Source organism: Centropristis striata, chromosome 24 (assembly GCF_030273125.1).
Source record: "Centropristis striata isolate RG_2023a ecotype Rhode Island chromosome 24, C.striata_1.0, whole genome shotgun sequence".
Taxonomy (NCBI): Eukaryota; Metazoa; Chordata; class Actinopteri; order Perciformes; family Serranidae; genus Centropristis; species Centropristis striata.
Window position 1 is genome coordinate 9091129 of NC_081540.1, and position 21052 is coordinate 9112180.

The 21052-nt window shown below is 36.2% G+C and overlaps 1 protein-coding gene across 3 annotated transcripts in view; it reads right to left on the minus strand.

Moving 5' to 3' along the window:
• LOC131962731 (fibronectin type III domain-containing protein 4-like) overlaps positions 1 to 21052 on the minus strand; it is a 138428-nt gene that overhangs the window by 31784 nt on the left and 85592 nt on the right. Inside the window, exon 1 of one of the 3 annotated variants that reach the window (XM_059327774.1) lies at positions 12203 to 12335. The exons of the other annotated variants lie outside the window; for them this stretch is intronic. Within the exon in view, the coding sequence (XP_059183757.1) occupies positions 12203 to 12281 (79 nt within the window). The 5' untranslated portion in view covers positions 12282 to 12335. Of the gene's footprint in view, positions 1 to 12202; positions 12336 to 21052 lie in introns of those variants that run through there. 3 annotated transcript variants of the gene reach the window in all.

Here is a 21052-nt window from a genome sequence, read left to right on the forward strand (position 1 = left end):
ATGGGTCTGTGTGTGTGTGTGTGTGTGTGTGTGTGTGTGTGTGTGTGTGTTCTTGTACTTCCTACATAGTGAGGACCAGAACAGAGTGAGGACATTTTTTCAAAGTGAGGACATTTCGGTCCTCACTTCTTTAAAGGCTTTTTTTTATTTTTTATTTCAGGCTTTGTTTTATGTATTAAGGTTACATGATAATGATAATTAACTGAAACTGTATTGTGTGGTTACAAAACTAACTAAAATGATAGTGAAAATGTGCTTCTTTTTCGCCTTTGTCAACTTTTTTTCATACATAATGAAGATGGATAAGGCAAAGGAAATAAAGGCAAAATTTACTGTGACCTCTTTTTTTATCTCACACCCAACAAATACTCCATTACAAAAAACTAAAACTAATAAAAACTAAACTAAATAATAAAAAAATTAAAAATAAAATAAAACTAGCAAACTCACTCTAAAAAATTATTTAAACTAACTGCATTTGAAAACAAAAATTCACAACAAAATTCAAACTAAAACTAATGAAAAATCCAAATCTATTTTAACCTTGCAAGGGAGTTCACTATTACAATGAGGGCCCTCACAAAGAAAGAAGTACAGGAGTGTGTGTGTGTGTGTGTGTGTGTGTGTGTGTGTGTGTGTGTGTCTGAGATCCAGTAACAACCACTGCATGCTGATAACTGTAGATACAGAGTGATCATGGGCACATCATGAGACACTGAGTCTTCCTACGTGACTGTTTAGTTTTGATGCAGAATAATCGTTTTGCATCCATTTGTTGTTGTTCTCTTCATTCATTGCATTTCTTTGTGGCGTGTTTTGTTTCTGCTTGCCTGTTTTGTCTATCTATGTCTCCATTTTTCTCTCGCTTTGTGGTTTTGAATGTCTTCTTGGTTGTTTTGTTTGGCTTTCTGGCTATTTTGTCTCTAAGTAGTCATTTGAGTGCTTGTTTTCTCTCTGTGTGTAGTTGTTTTGTTCCTCATTATAGTGTTTTTGTCTCTCTTTGTGTTCTTTATGTCTTATTGTGGTTGTTTTAAGTCTCTTTGGGGCTGGTTTTGACTCACTGTGACTGTCATTGTTTTGCATGTATTTGCAGCTCAGACATTTTTTACAGTGTAAAAGACAATTTAAACAGTAAATAAATGATCGTAAATGCCAGAAGTGAAGTAGTTACGAGGGTGCCTGAGACTGTAACGTGTGTTAGAAAGCATTTCTTGTAATTTTGCATAGCATGTAACTGTAAACTCAGCAAAACCTTTATACTTACAAGTTACAAGCATCACGTGACTAACGCAAGTTATATAAAAAAACCTAAGTTACATTCAACTACGTAACGTACATAAACAAGAATTACTTTTGTTTTCACACAGGACTTGCAGCTTGTTTGACCAATCCGCCACCCAAACCTCCAACCGAATGCAGGAATCCGCCATTTTAAACTTCGCTTAGCTGTCAATCACAACTACGTCAGCAAGACGAAGGCAGACGCATTACAGTGGACGGTGAAATACGGAGACAGCTCGTTTTTGGAGGTCACTTCACCTCTCAGTTTTGTATCTTTTTGTCGTAGTCCTACATCTTTTTCTGGTAGTTTTGGCTCTTTTTAGCCTCTTAGTGTCTCATATTTGACTGAGTGAGATAAAAAATGTATACACTCACTTTAACCCATTTAAGCCGGGAAAACATTATCGCATTTCTACCATTAAAACCGGGGGCGCTGTTGTGTTATTCTACCATTAAAGCCGAGAAAGCGGATACGTCGTTTTGTAATATTTGTAGTTTTTTCCACTTATTTTCGGTCTCTTGGCCAATGAAATGCATCAGAATACATGTGGGAGTGTCGCAATGCAACACATTGATTTAAAAAAAAAAAAAAAACTTTATTGTAAGTTTGGACAAATAAACTCAACTTCTCATGAAAGCCGCAGGTATAAGCTCTCGAATACTTTTTTGAATTTCACTTCCACCTGCTACAGAGGCTGAAAAATCTATTATTTAGTAGGAAGCATTGACACTTCAGGTTTTAGGAGGTTATTTTAAAATCGCCCAGAGGTTTTACAGGCACTTTTCCAGGCTTTTTAGGCCTAAATGGGTTAAACAGAGGCTCTGGCCCAGCGGCCCCCTGACGCCTGGGGCCCCTGGGGCCTGTGCCTTGTTAGCCCACTCAGTAATCCCTGGATGACTGTGATTATATTGGAGAAACATGACATGACAAGATTTTAAATTCTCGTTTAACTTTCTGCTGAGAGTAGCTAATCATTTTAATTAACGACCACATTATGCAGCATCATTTTTGAACCCAACCCAGGTGTCAGCAGTTACCAGAGAATTTTAATTTCCTCCCAGCCGGTCACGTCCCACAAGAACCCTCAGTAAAAGTGATACGGCAAAAGTGAAAAGGTAGAAGAAACACGGCCAGGTTTCCAGGGAAGATCAGAGCAAAGAGAATAAATAAGGACAATCAACAATGAGAGGAGCAGCGATGTGAAGCAGAGCGCAGCAGAAAAGGAGCCCTCCCTGCATGAATAAAGCACTCTTTGCCCTTTTTCTTTCAATAAAACCTCCCGTGGTCGCAGTGGGTGCATTTTCTGCTCCCCTCTGTGCAGCAAGTTTTGCCTCCGTCTTTGAGCTCTTTTCAAAAACCCTTGTAGACGTTTTAGGTGTGAAAACTGAACAGTGTCTCGTCGAGATGCAACACAGTGAAAGCCAACAGAGAGTTCAGCCAGGTGTTATCTGCCTGACAGGGTTTTCTTTCCTGAAAACTGTTCCCAGGGCTTTTGAACACATCGCATGGACTATTTCAATGAATAGACAATGACCCGATAGGACCATGGTCAACAGGTGGCTGTATATCACAAGTTCAACCCGTCTCTAAACCAATAAAATCACTGTCAGTCACACAGCAGCTGTGCTATCAAAGGGGATTTTAGCAATGCAGGACAATGTGATAATGCTGCTTCTTTTCTTGAAAACTGTCTTCATCCATTATGAACTAAAGCCCATTTAAAAACAACGATGGATTTTTTTAAAGAATATTAAACTTTTTCCACCTACAGTGTATTTAAGTGGACTTATACATATAATTACTTCATCTAAAAAAAACCCATTTCTGAGTATTTATACATTTACACATTTCGTCAATATTGAGCAGAACATATTCTTAAAACAAACATTTTTTTCTAAAGTTTTGACAAATTATATCAAATTTGTTATATACCATAATGTTGCAATGTAAACATGGATTGTATTTTTTTCTCATTTTAGTTCACTTTTGTTTTCCTGTATATACCACCTATTTTCGGTCTCTTGGCCAATGAAATGCATCAGAATACATGTGGGAGTGTCGCAATGCAACATGGGACTTTTTCAGAACTTTGAAATCATCACCAAAAAAAAAGACACAAAATGACACCAACTGCCAATGGATTAGATCACGTCATTGACCCATCTCAAGTATATTCCTAAAATTAAGCCTGCTACGCCCTCAGGAAGAAAAAAAAACAGCAGAAAGGTTCTGGTTCTGCCGGCGAGACACCTGAACATAATGCACCTTCTCTGTTCTGTTGTATTATCTGTGATAATTCTGCTTAATTCTGAAATGACTGGATAGTTATCAGAGCTGTTAGGGCAACTGACTGATGGAAACAGTCCGACATGTTTGTTGTCGTTTGCCTGGACTGCAAGGATTTTTCGTAAATGTGTAAATGACGGGAGCCAGCATGAGCTGATCGGAGACACTTTTGCATTTTCAAGTCAGTCAGTCAGTTGGTAAGTAAGTCAGTAAGTAAGTAAGTAAGTAAGTCAGTAAGTCAGTAAGTAAGTCAGTAAGTCGGTAAGTAAGTCAGTAAGTCGGTTAGTCAGTAAGTAAGTCAGTAAGTCAGTAAGTAAGTCAGTAAGTAAGTAAGTAAGCCAGTAAGTAAGTAAGTAAGCCAGTAAGTAAGTCAGTAAGTCGGTAAGTAAGTCAGTAAGTAAGTCAGTAAGTCGGTAAGTAAGTCAGTAAGTAAGTAAGTCAGTAAGTAAGTCAGTAAGTCAGTAAGTCAGTAAGTAAGTAAGTCGGTAAGTAAGTCAGTAAGTAAGTAAGTAAGTCAGTAAGTCAGTAAGTCAGTAAGTCGGTAAGTAAGTCAGTAAGTAAGTCAGTAAGTCAGTAAGTAAGTCAGTAAGTAAAGTTTATTCATATAGCACTTTTCACTGATAAAATCACAAAGTGACTTGGAACATGAATAGCCACGGGATATGACTGTCATTAACTTGCATTGTAGCGAAATCCGTGTCAGTTTCACGGAAATTTGAGTCATTCCGTGGCTATTCCACGGATTTTTAGTTAAGCAAATCCGTGGCTATTTCACGGATTCCTGTGAGACCAGGTTCCTACGGCCAGTTGGCTACGGATTAAGATGAGATGACTCTTTGCTGGTGGACAAAAGCAGAAACCGTGAGTGAGAGTTGGAGAGAGGAGAGCTTGTTGTGCTGGAGTAGAGAAAGCGTAGCTGTTATCTTAAAGATTTTCAATGTCACGGCTGAATATTTGGCTGATTTCGACACTGGAAGAGGTCTTTCAATTTCGACTGCTGATCGTATTTATGCGAGGCAGAGAATAAGGAGCTCAGAAGAAATTGGAGAGCAGTCAAGGGGAAAGAAAGTGGGGGCAACAGGCGGAGGAGGGTGAAGCTGCTGCTGGGAGGAGGTGCAAACTGGGTGTCTGTTATCTTATCCATAGTCTAACATGTAGCTTCTACTATATACATTTATGTTTTGTGGTTGAACAATTTTAAAACATGTAGTTTAAGCATAAAATACAACAATTTTACATTAGAATAATTTATGTGAAAACAACCCAATTTGCTTTGTGTTTTTCTTTTCTAAACTGACATTTATTTAACTCTGTTTAAAAATGATCTATTTTCTGAATAATTACTATTATGTTCATTTTCATATGATAAAAATCTTGAAACCACTTCAACCTACACTGTAATAAATGATTCTGTAGTCATTTCATTTTACTTAATATATTTGATAAAATGTATTAAATATAAATGCATCCTTGATTTTGACCCAACATATTTACATTCTGTTCACTCAACAAAATAGTTTCTCGCTAAATTAAAGCATTTCATTTAGGTGGAAATGATTTCCATAATTTTATTACGTTCTGGGAGCAAGTTTTTTGGTAACGCTTTATATTAAGGTCCTTGTAATAACCATTAATTAACAAGTAATAAGGCCCTTTTAAGTCCTTACAAGATGCTTATTAACATTATTGTGTGTTTATAAGCTTATATAAGTGTTAATAATGGCATTACAAACACCCATGACCCACCCATTATGTCTTTGCCATGCCTTTATTAATCTTATTTTGTTTGCTTATTTATATTAAAATATACTTTATTGCTCATCTATTATAAGTTAACTATACGTTAACTATGCTTTTTGCAACTACCGGATCTAAAGCGAGAACAATGCCTTATTACTTGTTAATTAATGGTTATTAAGGACCTTATTATAAAGCGTTACCAGTTTTTTTTTTTGAGTGCACAGAGGAAGATTGTTTAGAAGTAGACGTGTTGCTGCCTGATATTCAGATTTCACAGCAGGACTTCTGCTTGGGCGACACAATAACAAATCAAGTAAAAGGAAAAGATATTTCTTCCCTCTATGGGGTCTTTTCCATAATTTTCAGTGAAAATAACAATCAGAGTCGGTCAGTGGCAAAAACAAGCACTCTTTGTGCACCGAAAGATGATTATGCAGCCCATGTCCCGGCTGCCAGCTGCAGCGTTTTTCAATACTGGACCAATTTCAAAAAGTGCTGTCCTCTTTAGCCACTTAAACACAAAAAAACATAGAAAAATCAGATCCAGGCTGAAAAATACTGAATATTTGTGTGAACATCACAGAATTGTGCATGTGCAAGTTCATCTCCCCCATATTGGCTTAAAGGTTGAAAGGGAAAGTTAATTCTTGACCTTGTATGTTGACAATGATTTCGGTTATCATCAAGAAAACCATGGAAAATGTCTAAATATCAGCTCTTAACCCTTTATCAGGCAAAGAACTATATTTGGTAACTTCAGGTAATATTTCGAGAAAAAAGTTACAAATTTACTAGATTAATTTGGCAAAAAAAAAAGTTGCAGATTTAAGAGATTTAAAGTGGCAAATCTGCATGAAAAAAGTCGCAGATTTACGAGAAAAAAGTGGGAAAAAAGCAACTGTATTCTCGCAGATTCACCACTTTAAATCTCATAATCACATTTTTTTCTCGTAGATTTGCCACTTTAATCTCGTAAACTTTATTCTCAAAATATTATTTTCGTATGTTTTTTTGTATGTAATATCCTCCAATATTCTCTAGGGTTGAAATTGGAATTTGCAAGTATTTCAATGAGTGCCCTATTAAGGGTTAAAGTGGTGAATCTGGGAGAAAAAAGTTGTTTTTTTCCCACTTTTCTCGTAAATTTGCGACTTTTTTCGCACAGATTTGCCACTTTAATCTAGTAATTAGCAACTTTTACCTCTAAATATTACCTGAAGTTACCAAATATAGTTCTTTGCCTGATAAAGGGTTAAATTAAACTCGTAAGAGCTATTTTTGTTGTTATCATTATATGTGTCCAAACAAATGTACCAGACATTAACTCTATGGAGTCTTGGGCTATTTTGTCCATTTTTGAATCCTTTTCATGTCATTTTGTGTCTTTTATTGGTCATTTTGTCTTCTCATTTTGTGTCTTTTTTGGTCATTTTGTCTTCTCATTTTGTGTATTTTTTGTCTTTTTTGGTCATTTTGTGTCCTCATAGGTGCGGTTATGGGTGGTATTGATATGATCTGTCGTTTAGGTTGGAGATCTTGTTGCTTAAAAAGGGGATTCCCTCCAATAACGCGACTCATTCCCACAAAGAATTTGGAAAAGTTTCAGTTTTGTCCCAGAGGGGGATCTGCTTGGTGAACATGTCTCCAAGAAAACATGGTCTCCACTTAATATTCAGTTATGATTGCCTCCTCAAATATTATGTTAATAAACGTTTTCATTCTGCCTACGGTAACATTTTCCTACTGATTCATGTTTAATGCTAATTCTGAACAACAAAAAGCTTTTTTTCCCCAGTTTTCTTTTATGAATGAGAATCCTCATTAAACCCGAGGCGAAGAACAGCAGGACGCCGCGCTCCCGTTGAGATGAAATGTTTATGTCACGAGTGAAGAAGGTGAAGGCCATGTGGGGAAATATAAAAGGCGCACTTCATTGGTTTAAATCAATACAGAGGCTCGTAAACGCAGATTAGCCTGCTCTTGGTAATCAGCCAAGGAGAAGCAAGCTGATTCGCTTTCTTTTTATAAAACCTCGACTAAAGATAAAGAGAGCAGGATTCTCACTGGTGGTTTGGATAATTTAAGTGCATTCCTGCTTCACATAATTAAACAGGCCAGAGAGAGAGAGAGGGATTGCTTTGAAATTCTAATCCCCTGACAGACATTCAATTAAGGTTTTGACAGTTTTACAACAGCTGTTTGTCTTGTTGAAATATACCGCACAGCAGCCGCCCGCTCACCCCGACAAACAGGCCAAGAAGAAGCAACACCTTAACGTAAAGCTGTGCCCATTTTTATCTCCATTTTAGTAGCTTTAAGTTTGTTAAAATTATCTTATCTGACACTGTCTGACATTATATTCAGTTTTACTTAGGATATGTTGTTTTAATCAGACGTCTTAGCTAAATAAAGGGGAAACGCCAGACAAAAGCACCAAATTTTTTCAAGTTCAAATTTTTGATGGCAAGATTGTGGATTTGAAATGACAGCTATATAAAATCTATGAGAACCAATACATCTTCCAAGCCACAAAAATAAATTTTTCTGCAGCATAGCTTCCATGGAGGTATCCTGCCTGCCTCTCCAAGCTTGAGGCATGGCGACCACCATCTACTGAAGGAACTGATTAGACCTTCTCCAACCCTCGTAAAAAAAAATCTGAACTATCCCTTTAAGACGTCAGGCGGCTTAGGAACAAATTTTAGAAGAATGGGGACACTTTGGACAAAAGCACCAATTTTTTTCCACATGCTCCCATCATCATAAGTTTAAATTTTTTGATGGGAGCCACTTCATCAAGATTGCGGATTGGAGATGGCAGCCATATAAAATCTATGAGAACCATTATATCTTCCAAGCCAATTAGAAGGTCAATCTTGGTGTCAAAATATACATTTTCTGGGTCAAGGAGTCATTTAAAACTATTGAGAATATCACTAGGTGATTAATTAATCAAATAGATATGTTTATTTTTGCCATGTATTTATGTAATTTCCAACTCAGTTCCTAAGCGATCGAACATATATTAATATAGGTCATATAAAGTGCATGCATTCTGAAAAATGGATAATGTGCATACATGTAATTAAACTTTATTAGCTTCACTTTTATTATTTATTACATTTACAACTACAAAGCTCTGTTCCTCAGCTGCCTGACTATTTACATTGAATTAAATAAGCTTCCATGGCTGCGTTTTTCATCACTTTATACAGGTTTCCTCAAATTCAGCCTGACATATTTGCTATCTTTAGAAACATATGAATCCCTGTGAGACTTTTTAATAAACTAATCTAGGTTTGAGCAACGTCTGGCTGCACAGCATGACTTTTTACTGACCGGACCACCAGCTGGTTACAGAGTTTAATGAATCGATGCAGAGGAGAAGATGCAGATAAGACATGTTTGCACTGTGAACAAAGATCTTTGGTCATTTGTTGGCTTTTTTTTTTCTTCAAATCCTTCCAAACAACAAGAACAGGATGAAAACCAAGAAAACAAAACGCCTACAGTGAAGCAATGAAGACAAAAACAGCAAGCAGCTTGCACCGTGAATGCTGAAAATGAGGATAATTTCCTTTTCCAAACATATTTAAATGTCCATTCTGTTGAAAAGATCTCCTGAAATCCATAGACAAAAACAAGAGAGCAGCTTGAAGTGACACACCTAATAACCTAATAAAACTTTTCATGAAGCAGCTCAATATTTGTTCTTTTATCAGAGAGGTGGTTGGAGAGAGAAATAAAAACAGATCGATGATGCATTTCAGCAAATGTCTTGCTTGCTAATTGTCTGGTTACTAATTTGTCGTGACGAATTTTGCAATTTTCCAACGCAGTTTTGCATGTGAGCAACACCCGCATGACATTTCATCGCACAAAATCTCATTATCTCGATTCAGCCAGATGTTTGCACCTTCTGGTTTTTACTTTAATGGCAGAGTTCTGATCATTGATAGTGAAACACAAACACACTGAGCTACAACGTTAGCAACACCTGAATCACCACCTGCAGGATCCCATATACAGCTTCCCCTACAATCATGTTGGTATTAATGCCTAATTTATATATATCAATATTATTCAATTTTTCCTAATTATCATTCAGAATATATTTGGGGGTTTTCAGGGGTGGTCTTTAGCATTTTTTCTGTTGATAACTGGCTAATATATTGTATTTTTAATGTATTTTTGCAAATAAGCACCATTTAAACACACACACATGCAATATAGCCTGGTGCATGATCTCATCATTATCTGAATTATGTTGTTTCTGGACTTGATATTGATGCAAAATCATTATCTTAATATTGAAAATAAGAACCACACAGTTGCTTCTTCTGAAACGCCTGAATGATCACCTGCAAGATTGACGGTAATCACATCTCCTGCTTCTCCTGCCATCATAATGGTAAAACAGCCTATTTTATATTAATATTATTCCATTTTTTCCGAATTACCATTCAGAATATATTTGTTCGGTTATAAGACGGGTGCTTTTTCACCATTGTAGAATTTTTTTCTGTTGATAATTGGCTGGTTAAGTCATTTATATCATATTTTTTAATGTATTTTTGCAAATAAGCTCCATTATAACACACATGTGGTGCATAATCTCATCATTATCTGAATTCTGTTGTTTCTGGACTTGATATTGATGCAATGTCATTATCTTAATATTGAAAATAAGAACCACACAGTTGCCTCTAAAATGCCTGAATGATCACCTGCAAGATTAACAGTAATCACATCTCCTGCCATCATAAAGGTCTAACAGCCAATTTATTAAGACATAGAAAGTAGAATTCCACTTTTTATGAATTAGCTTAATATCGGTTGATTTTAGAGAGAGATGGCTGGATAGACCAAGCAAAACAAATCTATGATGCATATTTTATGTCAAATTAACTCATTCCCATTGATGCAACCTCATTATATTAATATTCAATATGAAAAACACACAGATTTTGCTCTTCAGAAACACCTGATTGATCACCTGCAAGACGACTATAGTCCCACCTTACCTTCCCTACTGTCATAATGATATACCATCCTGTTTATTGCTGTATAATATTATTTCTGATAATATTGCATAGAAACTATTGCTCCATTTTTCATCAATCGGATGAATATTTGTTCTTTCTTTTGAGAGAGACGGTTGCAAAACAGATCTTTGATGCTTTCCAGCTAATTTTCTGTATGATTATTATGTATTTTACTACTTAACGTGATAAATACTGGATTTTCCTAATGCATATTTGCATGTGGGCACATCTAAAACAATCATATATCATATACTGGTACAAAATGTCATGATTATTAGAATCCTGCCAGATGTTTGCACCTGGCAATGTTGTTTCTGGACTTCACATTGATGCAGAATTTATGTTAATATTGCATAGAAACCATCACTCCATTTTTTATGAATCAGATGAATATTTGTTTTTTCTTTTGAGATATGATTGGAAAGACCAAGCAAAACAGATCTGTGATGCATTTCAGCTAATTTTCTGCATGATAATTGTGTATTTTACTACTCAATGCAATAAATAATGGATTTTCCTAATGCATATTTGCATGTGGGCACGTCTAAAACAATCATATATCATATACTGGTACAAAATGTCATGATTATTAGAATCCTGCCAGATGTTTGCACCTGGCAATGTTGTTTCTGGACTTCACATTGATGCGAGATCATTGCATTGACATTGGAAATGAGAATTAACACAGTATGACCTATCAGAAACACCTGAATGATCCCATCTAGTACTCCTCCTGCCATCATAACTGTTTAACAACCTATTTATTGCACTTAAAATGTTATTCCTGGTGAAACTGCATATAAATTACCATTCAACTTTTCATGAATCAACTTAATAATTAGAAAAATGGCTGGAAAGACAAAACAAAGCACATCTATGATGCATTTTTATCAAATTTACGAATTTGATGTGATAGATACTGGATTTTCCTAATGCATATTTGCATGTGGGCATGTCTGAAACAATCATAAATCATGATTATCCAAATCCTGCCAGATGTTTGCACCTGGCAATGTTGTTTCTGGACTTCACATTGATGCAACGTCATTACATTAATACTGAATATGAAAAAAAACACAGATTCTGCTCTTCAGAAACACCTGAATGATCACCTGCAAGACTGTCTTTAGTGCCACCACTTGCTTCACTCATTGTCATCATGGTTTAACAAGCTATTTATTGCTCTTAAACCTTTGAAGTCCAGGAGATTTTGGTTCAAATGTGTCAACTTCCTATGCATTCATTTCTGTCTGTGTTTAGCATCTTTCAGTCTGTCCTTACATCACATGCATGGCTCCTTTTCCTCCACACAAACTTGGCTATCAGTCACATCTTTCATTTTGTTTTAATTAACAAAGTATAAAGCTGCCAGGAACCGAAAATACAAACAAAAGACACAGGTTTCTATGGAAATGTACCTTTTTTTTCCTTTTTTTTTTTTTTTTTTACTATTGACACACAAAAAACCCCAAAATAATAATAATAATAATAAACAAAACAGTCTATTTGCATGTAAATTAAAAATAGTAATAGTTTTCATTGCAGAAAGAAAATTCACATTTTTAAAATGGTCTAGAAACATAAATGGCACACTGGGAAAGCTCCTATGATTGCACTTTCAACTGGCTTTCTCAGCTTGTCTACATATCATATATAAATAAAGTTATTACTGTAAATAAAACATGTGTATTTTCAATAAATAGATGGACTCCAGACGGTTAGATGTCATGCCGGTACAAAATCCCATCATGATCTGAATCCTGCACTTGGCAACGTTGGTAACATCACTCCATTTGTATTGGACATGCAATAACACACAGAGTTAAATATGAAAAATAGTGAGACTTACTTGCTTCAACCATCCCCGGTGATTGCCAGCAGGCCAGCAGCAGCAGCAGCCGGAGGTCCAGGTGAAGAGACGCGGTCATAACCTTCCCTGTCCCCGCACACACACACTCACACACACACACAGACACACACCTGGCTCTTCTGCACGCCTTCTCCTCTTCCTCTCCTCTTCCTCAACTCCCCTGCGTATTATTGGAAGTTTTCCCCCACAGGGTCACCACATCATCTCCATCTCCAACCAGAGCACGCACTGTTTCCTTCCTCCTGCGTCGGTTTTTACCCCCAACTTGCAACAAAGTAGGTCAGTAGGTATGCAGCTGCGAATTCAAATATGCTCAATGAATGTGGAAGGACACTTCTCAGTCCCGTCGCGCAGCAGAGAGCAGCATAATCCCGCAGCCAGGGGGGAAGCTAACAGGTAGTTCGAGCCTCTCCGCCACCTGTCCTCCGCTCCGCATGCATCCAAATGGCTCGATTTTGCGTCAAATGTCAGCTGGGGACGCATAAATCCGCCTTTCTCCGCGGCAGGTGGAAGGTCGCGGAGAGGTTCAGCGCCGCGGACGGAGCTCTGACAGCTCTGTTGTCATTCCAGCGAAGAAGAAAAATCGGATTTAAATAAATAAGAAAGAAGAGAACAAGATGTTGAGGCTCGCAGGAGCGCAAAGGTGGCCCGGCTCATCCAGCTCTGGTTTAATCTGACGGATTATGGGGAGCCTGAAGGAGCAAAAAATGTCTGTCTACACATCCTCACACACATGCATGAACACAGCAGGCATGCACGAGACTGACGTTACAAACCCTGTCACTACACTGAGGATGGAGGAGGAGGAGGAGGAGGAGGAAGGAGGAGAGGAGGAGGGAGGGAGAGGACGCTGGTGCGCATTTTATCACTCTGAATTACCTGCAGATTGTCAGCGATCAACAGTAGGAGGTGGCAACTGTTGATTATGTAATCAGATTACACTTGACATGCCTTTGCAGTGTAGCAAGCAGTGATTCCAGCAGTACTTGTGCCTCAGGAGGTAGGCTGCAGTTGCCAGGGGTTACATGTACAATTGTGCAACAGCGCAATTTGCTTGGTTGTTTAACAGAATGAAGATACATTTTCACATCATGCAAGAGAGTTCATAAAACTACTTAGCAACCAAGCACAAGTTTAAACCAGCAGCTGAAACCACAAACGTTTTTAAAAAAAAAAAAAACTTTAATTATCTCAAAATTCCTCAGATTTATCTTGTGAGCCTTTAAAGGTACAATATGTAATTTCTCTCAATCAAACAACAAGATCGCCAACTTAAACAACATAATAGGCCGTTTGTAAATATCACCCATAACGACACATATGAGCGTTTTGCTGTCTCGGAACAGAGCAGAGAGGACCGTTCAAAAAATAGAACACAGGTTATGGAGAATATACAGTCATGGAAAAAATGATTATATCACCCTTGTTTTATTCAATTTCTTGTTAATTTAATGCCTGGTACAACTAAAGGTACATTTGTTTGGACAAATAGAATGATAAAAATAGCTCATAAGAGTTAAATTTAAGAGCTGATATCTAGCCATTGTGAGCCTTTAAAAGGTACAATATGCAATTTCTCTCAATCAAACAACAAGATGACAGAATAGGTCGTTTGTCAATACCACCCATAACGACCCATTAGCATTTTGCGGTCTCGGTATGGAGCGGAGAGGTCCTGCAATCAAAACTTAATGAAGTAAAAGTACAAAAGTATCAGCATCAAAATGTACTTAAAGTATCAAAAGTAAAAGTACTCGTTATGCAGTATTCTTAATATTTTATTAGATTATTATAATTGATGCATTTATGTAAGAAGTGTTTTAATGTTATCTGGTATGGCTATTTTTGACGACTTAATATACTGTTTTGTGGTTTAAAAAGTTTGTAATAAATGCATTTTGTTCAGCTAAATGTTGTGAAGTAGAAGCATAAATGTAAATACTCAAGTAAAGTACAAGTACTTCAGTAAATGTACTTAGCTACATTCCACCACTGGTGATAATGTTGTCATCCTTCGTCGTCACACAGGACATGCATCCTGGTCTTCAGGGTGGAAGTCCTGTGTTTGGTAGTTTTAAAAAGCATATTATAAAATGTGGCTCAAAAATTAGATAAAAAGTAAATTCATGATGGACAACACAACACTGATAAGACGCCATTGACAATGAAATTCACTGTGACTTTGATTAAAATTACAAATTTCTCTGGTTTGAAAATTGTTTGAAACATTTGGGATAATATAAGCAAACAACTCAATAAAACATATACAGTCATGGAAAAAAATATTAGGCCATTGTTTTCTTCAATGTCTTGTTCATTTTAATGCCAGGTACCTCTAAAGGTACATTTATTTGTAATTTAAGAGCTAATATCTAGACATTTTCCATGGTTTTCTTGATAATAACCGAAATCATTATCAAAAAAACATGGGACATTTCTAGATATCAGCTCTTAAATTAAACTGTTATGAGCTATTTTTGTTATCATTATATTTGTCCAAACAAATGTACCTTTAGTTGTACCAGGCATTAAAATGAACAAGAAATTGAAGAAAACAAGGGTGGACTAATATTTTTTTCCATGACTGTATATTCTAGGTCTTGGCATTATAATGCAGAAAACTTACACACTATACCTTTAACGGGAGATTGACCCCTTGACTGAGAACCACAGGGCTGTAGTACTTGTACTTTAACATACACTTTCAATTTTCCAAATCAAATAAAATCAATAGAAATGTATCTTTTGACCTGAAGGTCAGCATGCATTCAAGAGGCCCAGAGGAGATAAAACAGATCAAATTTAAGACTCTCTATTGATGCCACTATAACTATCAGCACTATAAATCCATGTTGAAAGCCTAAAACTGTAAGTGAAGAAAAAGCAGCAGTAAACAAACTAAATTAATTCCCCACGGTGACATTACAAGGTAGGGTTCTGGTATTTCAGAAAACCATTTCCTGTTCATTATAATCTCATGATGTTACTTTCTGTGGCTGCATGCATCTATAAAGGACATAAAGCATATTGACCTTGCTTGTTAAAAAACGGATTCCATAAACAGAGGACATGCTCCTGACTTTCTGCAAAGCTTTTTCTATGGTGTAAACTGGCATTTGTCCCAGGTATGGTGTCAAAGTAAAATACCTGTTTAATAAAGTCGTTGTTTAAAAGCTGTGGGGCGGCAGTAACTCAGTGACAGTCTTCACACGTCATTAATCTTCACGTTGAAGCTTTTTCAATTCAGCCTCTGATTTATTTGAGTAATTTCACTGCAAAGTCATACAGTTTGACATTTCTGACATTACATATTGATTCAAGATCAAAGGCTGGGCTGCTGCTCTGGATTTATTCTGCCGTCAAGTATCTGAACGATCTTCACAAGGATGTGGACTAGAAAGCTTGATTTCTATGTAGAAAGTACATTTGTTTTATTATTTATCATTATTTACATACTCAATAATATAAATACTCATGCCTCACAGCAAGAGGGTTGCCGGTTCGACTCCGGCCTACAGCTCAGGGTGGGTTCTCACCAGGTACTCCGGCTTCCTCCCACAGTCCAAAAACATGCACTTAGGTTTGGTGACTCTAAATTGCCCGTAGGAGTGAATGAGAGTGTGATTGTCTGTCTCTATGGCGACCTGCCCAGGGTGTACCCCGCCTCCCCCAATGTCAGCTGGGTGTCCAGCCCCCCACGACCCGAGTGCGGATAAGCGGTTAAGGATAATGAATGAATGAATAATACAAATTATTAGCATTTTACTAATACAAAGTCGATTGTTTGCAGATAATGTCTAAATCTTCTGAAAAAAAATCAAATATACACATACTGCATTTAAAAGTCAGTTAAACTTTTTTATTTCCTGTTTGTGTAAAACTGTTAAATGTACTGATTGTGTGCTAGCTGCAAAAATTACAAAACTATCAAGATAAGTACATTTTAGAGTTCAGAATTTAAACAGTTAGTGCATGGGTCTCAAACTTGCGGCCCGCGGGCCAATTGCGGCCCTCATGTCGATATTTTGTGGCCCTCACCTTGATATGAAAGTTTAATGTGAGTTTTACATGAATGGCACTTAACCGTGTTGTGTGTGGAAGGTCCCTTTAATTACTTTTTTGGTAATTCTGTGTCTTTTTTTTTGGTCATTTTGTGTCTTTTTTGGTAATTCTGTGTCTTTTTTTGGTCATTTTGTCTTTTTAAAGTAATTTAGTTTTTTTATGTCATTTTGTGTCTTTTTTTTGTAATTTAGTGCCTTTTTTTGGTCATTTTGATACTGCCTCCAGCAGCCCCTAGGTAATTTGAGTTTGAGACCCCCTGTGTTAGTGTATAAACAAAGTATTGCAATATCATAACCCTGCTGCCACCAGAGGCCACCAAAGTGTTACCTTTTAAAAGATATAATATGTAACATTTCCATGTTAAAATGTCTAGCGTATTTTATCTGTTTTGTTGAGGTTGTACTTACATTACTCCAAATGTTTCCACCATTTATTAACCAGAGTCTGTCTTCAGGAATTAAATTCAACTGGGCAACTTATAATTGTTCTTTAATGTCAGAGCAAACAGATGTCATGTAAATTTAATGATGATTACATTAGAACTTATTTGCAAAAATCGTTTCCATCTCCTGTTTAGTGCAATCAAATTGCCCCTCGGGGACATTAAAGTTTTACCTTACCTTATTAACCCATTTAGGCCTAAAACGCCTGGAAAAAATGCGTGGAAAACCTATGGGCAATTTTAAAATAACCCCCTAAAAAAAGTTTTTTTGGTAATTATGTGTCTTTTTTGGTAATTTTGTGTCTTTTTTGGGTAATTCTGTGTCTTTTCGGTAATTCTGTCTTTTTTAAATAATTTTGGTCTTTTTTGGGTAATTCTGTGTCTTTTTAAAATAATTTTGTGTCTTTTTTTGGTAATTCTGTGTCCTTTTTGGTCATTTTGTGTCTTTTTTTGGTGATGATTTCAAAGTTCTGGAAAAGTCCCATGATGCATTGTGACACTCCCACATGTATTCTGATGCATTTCATTGGCCAAGAGACCGAAAATAGGTGGAAAAAACTACAAATACTACAAAACGACGTATCCGCTTTCCCTGCTTAAATGGGTTAACTGTTTTTCAAAAAAGACGAAAACCACCACAAGCGATCATAAAAACTTTTATGCGCATTTTTGAAACGTTTCCATCAAGCATTTCTCATGCGAATCTTCAAACTCTGCATCAAAATTTGTTGACGGAAACATGGCTACCTCACAATGCCTCTAAACTCAGTTTGTTCTTATTATTCAGACAGAGATCCCTAGCAGTACAAAGTTACATGTATTGCATTTAAGGGCATAAGTCCATACTAGCAGTGTTAGTATTCAGATTCTTTACTTGAGTAAAAGTAGCAAAACTTAAAAATTAGCAAGCGTGAAAAATGTTACAGGTAAAAGTCCAGCATTTTAAATATTATTGAAGTTTTTAAGCGTTATCGCCAAAATGTACTTAAACTGCTGGAACATGACCCCTATGTGTTTTTCTATGTTACATTTACTGATGCATTCATGTTTAAGCAGCATTTTACTGCTGTAGATGGTCGAAGTGGAAGTGATTTTTATGAATTGTTGGATAGTGTTGATATATTTTATGTAAAAAAGATAAATACATGTAGTGCAGTTCAAAAAAATACAGTATTGTGTCCTCTTTTAAAAAGAAATGTAAAACCCATTTTTTTTCACTGGCTTTTAACTCAACATGAGTCTTTGCTCTGTTTTATTTGTTTTTATTTGTTCTTTGTGGTTTTTAAAATTAAGATTAATTTTAAAATTGAGATTAATTTTAAAACTCACTTTTATTTACTGTTTTTTTTACCCAGCATGAGACTCGCTTTGTTTGTTGTTTTTACTTGTTCTGTTTTTATTGTTAGTCTGTCCTGTTTTAACGCTGTTTTAAAGGGCTTTATCAATAAAGTTGATTTGATTTGATTTAAAGTAAAACTAAAAAGTAAAAGTACCTCAAATGTGTAGCACAGTACAGAACTACACACTAGATATTTTCTGTATTTATGTAACAGTTTGTCCCTTTTTTACGGTTTGTGTAATTACTTTACATTTTAGTACAACAACAACATGATGCAGTCTGTTGCAACAGCAACTTTGGCCCATTATTGTTAATTAAACATAAAAAAATACATATTCTTCCTTCTTTTTTTATGTGTTTGTTTTCCATAATCTTCCTCCAGCTGCTCTAACGACTCATTAGTTTTAATTGTTTGCAGCTGTGAGTAGCTTCTCCTGTGCAGTGTCACCATCAGCATCACACACTGCTTAGTATGCAACACACGCACACTTTTCCTTGAGTGCTTTTATAAAGCAGTCCATTTTTTTCACTTTTTAATGTTTTATCGTCCCAAAATACTGAATTGAATGTATTATTGTTATTTAAAGCCACCTTTTTAATCATGCTTTATATCACGTTATTGACATTAATCTGATATTAAACAACATTTTTAGGTTATTTAGTTTAAAAAAAAGGAATATATTTTGGTGAGGAACTTTGTTTGAAAGTCTTTGGGGTCACAGATCTATTAAATAAATTATCCATACACAGAGCCAGTTTTCTATTGTTGACAGCCACTTGTGCTCTGGACTCCTCCCTCTGGTGGTTATTTTGAGCAACTGGGAGAAAACAGAAAGCAGGGAGGATGAAGAAGATGCCAGAGGGTTTAAATATCCTATCAACGCCTCGGGATACCCCGGAAAAAGCTGAATCATCCACAGGAGAAAAGATCATTCTGAGAGTTTAAAGTTTTCAGAGCTGCAGAACAGATACAAAGGTTGTATTACTTACTTAACCCTTAACCCTCCTGTTGTCCTCGGGTCGAGGAAGGAAGAAGAGGGAAGGACGCAAAGGGAAGTAAAAAAGGATGGAGGAAAGAAGGAAGGAAAGAAAGAAGGATGGAGTAAGGAAAGAAGAGAGGAGGAAAGGGAGAAAGAATGGAAAGGAGAGAGAAAGGAAGGAGGATGGAGGAAAATAAGGGGAGGAGGAGAAGAAAGGAAGGAAAAAATAAAGAAGGAAGTCGGGAGAAAAGGAGGGAGGCAGGAAGGAAAGAGGGCAGAAAGGAAGGAGGAAGGAAGGAAAGAGGGCAGAAAGGAAGGAGGAAGGAAAGAAAGGAGGGAAGGGAAGAAGGAAGGAGGATAGAGGAAGGGATGGAGGCGGGAGGGATGAAAGAAGGAAGGAAGGAAGGAGGAAAGGAGAGGAAATCAGGAGGAAGGAAAGAAGAGAGAAAGGAAAGGAGATAGTGGAAGGAGGAAAGAAAAGAAGGGAAGGAGGGAGGAAAGGTAGGAAAGAAAGAAAGGAGGGGCGAGGGAAGGAAATAAGGAAGGGGGATAGAGGAGGGAGGAAAGAAGGAAGGAGGAAAGAAGAGAGGAAGGCAGGAGGAGGGAGGAAAGAAGGAATAGTCAAAACAGATTGGGTCAATTTGACCCGGAAGGACGACAGGAGGGTTAATAGGGCACTCATTGAAATACTTGCAAATTTCAACCCTAGAGAATATTGGGGGATATTACATACTGCCAGAATGTGTAAAAAAAAACCCACATAAGATTAAAGTGTCAAATCTACGAGAAAAAATGTGCAGATTTATGAGATTTAAAGTGGTGAATCTGATTGAAAAAAGTTGTTTTTCCCCCCACTTTTGTTTCGTTAATCTGCGACTTTTTTCGAGCAGATTTGCCACTTTTGGCATTTTGTTCTTGTAGATTTGGCACTTTAATCTAGTAAATTTGCAAACACGTCCATGTGGTTCTACGACCAAAAAGAGACATGGGGACCCCATTTTGATATCCACTGAAGTTACCAAATATAGTTCTTCGCCCGATAAAGGGTTAAGTATCAGAGAAGTCAGAGATGTTGCAACATTATGATATGAGTATATGAAGGCCAACAACATATTATGGCATGGTTAGTACAGAGAGATTCATTTTGTCTTATACCAATTTCATGTTATATCTTACACTGTAAAAAAGATAAATAGCTACTCAATAAAATTGAGGCAACAGATTGTACACAATATTATTTATGAAATCTAACTAAGTTACAAGTTGAATTAATAACAACAACAAGTGTCAATTAAAAACAGACTAATTCTATTGTGTTGGATTCATTCAAAATTCTCTTGATTTAGAATTACAAACACAAAGATATTTAATGTGATCAAAATAAGTAGATTCTATCTCAAACATTTTTATGTTTAAGTTACTTAAACAACTGCCTCAAAATCAAGGACGTATTTATATTTAATACATTTTATCAAATATATTAAGTAAAATGAAATAACTAAAGAATAATTTATTACAGTAACTTTAAAACTGAGTTCACAACACTCAAAAAAATAATACTGCATATTACTTAATTCAATCAGTGCAACATTTCTACACTGAAAGCTCAAATCGGTTAAACAAAACATGAGTAAATTTAAGTAATATTTTCAAGTATATAATATTTGAGTAAATGTAACTGAAATATTATGTAAACCATATAGAAAATATTTAAACCATTTAATCTTTGAGTCGGATATTAATTTATTTTGAAGAAGTAAACTTAATTTATATGTGGATGTTTTACACAAAGATTCCTTTTCTACTAATCTACTAATGAATTTTGATGTAATCAACTCAAATACATCATGATGATATTCATCTGAACTATTCCTTTAACATAAACTAACTTGAAAGCAACCAAAACAGTTTTCATCCCAGATGTTTAATCCCTCCATCTCACCATGGATGAAGACAATTAGCACTGAAACATCACGCTTGTTACAGCTGGAGCTGCTTTGTTGTAA